Below are 3,621 nucleotides of genomic sequence, written 5' to 3' on the forward strand. Positions count from 1 at the left end.
GAAGGCAAGAATTACGACAGCTTGTAAAGACATATCCAAGCAAACATTTCAGAATGTTAGACAGGAATTTTATGATCGATTATTTTATTGTCAAGAAGTGAACGGTGCTCATTTTGAACAGCTACTTCAATAGGTAAGTTGATCTAATCCTAATAAATTTCGCTTTTAATAAGATTTTTACGATGTCTTAAGACTTGACTTTTCCCGAACTTTGCTTGTAATTAACTCCTAAACGGCTCACTGTATCAACTTCTGATTTGAACCAAAAGATTTCTTTTTTTATACCCTTTCAATTGATATACTACAATATGCGGGGTTCTATTTAAAAATTTTGAGGGGGGCCCCCTGAAAGGTCCCCCTAAAAGATGGAAACATCCGCAACCCCCTTAAAAGAATAGCCCCTCAAAACGATTGAATACGTATTTCGCGATTTTTCATAATTTCGAACCGTTTCCAAAATATAAAGGTGTTTCCAGACTTTATGGACACCCTGTACACAGGTGTGATAAATTGGCACATCGCTCAAATTTCGCGACTCGAAAATCTGCGCGCGGTCCTTCGCGAACGATTCGCGCATGTGGATGCGGGTGTCGAGAGTGCTGGACTCGCATGGATCAAAGTCGAGACAGCGCTTACAAATCGTTTGGTGACCGGCATCGTGATGAACAAGTCGTTCATCGAACCCCGTTGATTTCTCGAAGCCGCTAGAGACACGGTGCTCGCGAGCGTTTGTCGAGCATTCGCACGGCACGCTAGTGTAAAAGTGAACACAATGTTCAACGGAACGGTTGTCACGGGTGAAAAGACGAGTGTAAAATCGTTCAATACGCGCAATCGTAAACTCTATCACGCGTCGGATCTGCGCGTGTGGTACGATCAAGACGTAATGGATGCAACAATGACCGCTCTAGAGGAGTTCCAGGAACGCGACAGCGGCTGGGCGTTGGTGCAAATACTGTATCTTACAGTGAATGTGAACAATCATAATTCCATGCGCGCGCGATGTCAGGTCCAGATAACGCGTAAGGTTCAGTTCAAACACGCGGTAGTGAACGTACAATCGCAAGACAATGCGTGTTCCGCGTGAGCAGTGGTCGCCGCGTTGTATCCAAGTGTCAAACACTCTAATCGACCGTTGCAGTATTCCGCGTACGCAAGTGTATTGAACTTTGATAAAATAGAGTTTCCAATCACATTGCACCAAGTCGCTCGTTTTGAACGCAACAACGTGTCCGTAAACGTGTTTACGGCGGCAGAACAGGGACACGGATACGTGCCGCTGCACTTTACGTCAAACAAGAAGAACAAGTATGTGAATCCATTGTATGTTCCTGATCAACAAGATAGACACGTGGGACACTTTGCATGGATAAAAAATTTATCGCGTTTGGTTAGCTCGCAATTGAGCAAAAAGAAGACAGCGAAGTACATATGCGACCGGTAAGTACGAACGATTGTTGCAACAGTAACAAAAACGTTGAATAAAAAGTGACCTTCTAAATTGTGAGATGGTAAATTCATTAATCAATGTTGTGTGTATTGTAGTTTTATTTGCAACACGTACATAGATGTCTACACTACTTCCACACAAGCAAGAAGCTAGCAAAACACATCGTGGACTGTGAACGATTAAATGACAGCGCAGTTGTTCTTTCCGCTGAGGGAAAAAACCGTTTGAGATTTAAGAATTATAACAAGGAACGTGTTCCAATGGTGGTACACGCCGACTTGGAGTGCGTACTCGAGAAACAGAACAAAGAGCAGAACGCATCGAGCGCGCACAAGTACCAAAGACACAGTGTGTTCAGCATCGGTTACTACGTGAACTGCGCGCACATCAACATCGGATACAGATCCTATAGAGGTGAAAACTGCGTGCAGTGGTTCGTGAATAAACTGCACAATCTCGCAAAACGTGCAAAGACATTGTTTGCAAAAAACGTGCCCATGGCAAATTCCACACCGTTGGAAGTGAAGCGGTTTGAGAACGCCAAATATTGCCACGTGTGCAAACAACCGTTCGAGCAAGATGACAAGAAGGTGCGCGACCACTGTCATCTGACGGGACGCTTCAGAAGATTCACGCACTCTGCGTGCAATCTGAATCAAACAGGTCTACGTTGTTCCCATTGTGTTCTACAACTTGTCGGAGTACGACGCGCATTTTATTATCAAAGATGTGGCCACCGCTTTCAAGGGTGAGATCACCATGCTGCCCGTGACGAAAGAGATTTACATATCGTTCACAAAACATGTGAACAGTACTCGAGACAAAGACAAACATAACTGCGTGCAATTTGCGGTTCATCGATTCATACAAATTTCTGAGCAGAAGCTTAGAGAAGCTCGCGTCTTATCTCGACAAGAGGGAACTGCGAGTGACTCGAACGGAATTCAGAGATCTCTCCGCCGAGGACTTCGAACTGCTTACGCGAAAAGTTGTGTTTCCATACGAATATGTGGACAGCATCGACAAACTGTTGGAAACCAGTCTGCCACTGCATGAAGCGGTTTACAGTTCGCTCACCGGTGAGACCGTGACAGAGAGCGAGTACGCGCACGCGACGAATGTATGGCGACAATTCAACATCGACAATCTGGTATCATACAGCAATCTATATCTGAAGACTAACGTACTTTTGCTGTCCGATGTACTTGAAAATTTTTGTCGCGAGTTCCTCGCGAGTTACGGACTGGATCCCGCGCACTACTACACGTTGCCCGGATATACATGAGACGCCATGTTCAAGTACACTTGTGTGGCATTCGAGCTGCTGACCGATATCGACATGGTGATTTTTGTGCAACGCGGCATACGCAGCGGTTTGAGTCAATGTTCAAACAGATACGCCCGCGCGAACAACAGGTACGCACGTTTGCACGACCCGTCTGCATCGTCGACGTATCTGATGTACTACAACGTGAACAATCTCTACGGATGAGCGATGTGTCAACCGCTTCCGTACGGTAACTTTACATGGGTGGAGAACGCGTACAAGTTTGATGTATCAACAGTCGCGGTGGACAGCGACGTCGGCTACATACTCGAGGTGGATCTGATGTACTCGAAAGATCTGCACGACGCGCACAGAAATCTACCCTTTTGTCCGACGCGCGAGAAGCCGTCTGGTAAACATAAAATGAGTCATGTCACACTGCTCGCCACAGTGTTCGACAAGAAGCGCTACGTGATTCACTACCTTAACCTGCAGCAGTGTCTGCGACACGGGCTTCACCTGACGCAAATACATCAGGTGCTGCGATTTTCGCAATCGCCTTGACTGCGCGGGTACATCGAGCTCAATACCCGATTTCGCGCGAACGCAACCAACGAGTTTGGAAAGAATCTTTACAAACTTATGAACAACGCGGTTTTCGGCAAGATGATGGAGAAAATGCGCAAGTACACCGACGTACGACTCGTTACAAAATGGGAAGGATGATATGGTGCGGAGGCGCTCATTGCAAAACCAAACTTCCACAGTTGCAGCGTGTTCACTGAGGATTTGGTGGCCATAGAACTGCGTCGTCTGGAAGTTTTATTCAATAAACCGTCGTACGTCGGTATGTGCATACTCGACATATCGAAAACCTGTCTTTACGAATTCTATTATGATTACA

General features: G+C 45.9%; 1 protein-coding gene across 1 annotated transcript; it reads left to right on the forward strand.

Annotated features, from left to right (window-relative positions):
* The first annotated feature begins 772 nt into the window (after positions 1–772).
* LOC109862700 lies at positions 773–2,735 on the forward strand. Its single transcript, XM_020442815.1, has 5 exons — positions 773–1,054; positions 1,142–1,440; positions 1,569–2,040; positions 2,114–2,198; positions 2,263–2,735. Exons 1-5 carry the CDS (start codon positions 773–775, stop codon positions 2,733–2,735), a joined length of 1,611 nt encoding a protein of 536 aa, XP_020298404.1.
* Positions 2,736–3,621: the final 886 nt, after the last annotated feature.

This window comes from Pseudomyrmex gracilis, unplaced genomic scaffold, assembly GCF_002006095.1.
Source record: "Pseudomyrmex gracilis isolate BER0280 unplaced genomic scaffold, ASM200609v1 scaffold_2221, whole genome shotgun sequence".
NCBI classification, from domain to species: domain Eukaryota; kingdom Metazoa; phylum Arthropoda; class Insecta; order Hymenoptera; family Formicidae; genus Pseudomyrmex; species Pseudomyrmex gracilis.

What these genes read in the sequence shown, in the direction of transcription:
- LOC109862700 (XM_020442815.1), top strand. Translation starts at nt 773, where the DNA reads ATGTTCAACGGAACGGTTGTCACGGGTGAAAAGACGAGTGTAAAATCG. An exon ending in TCAAACACGCGGTAGTGAAC is followed by an intron (nt 1,055 to 1,141) that starts GTACAATCGCAA and finishes CGACCGTTGCAG; the next exon opens with TATTCCGCGTACGCAAGTGT. An exon ending in GCGAAGTACATATGCGACCG is followed by an intron (nt 1,441 to 1,568) that starts GTAAGTACGAAC and finishes ACACGTACATAG; the next exon opens with ATGTCTACACTACTTCCACA.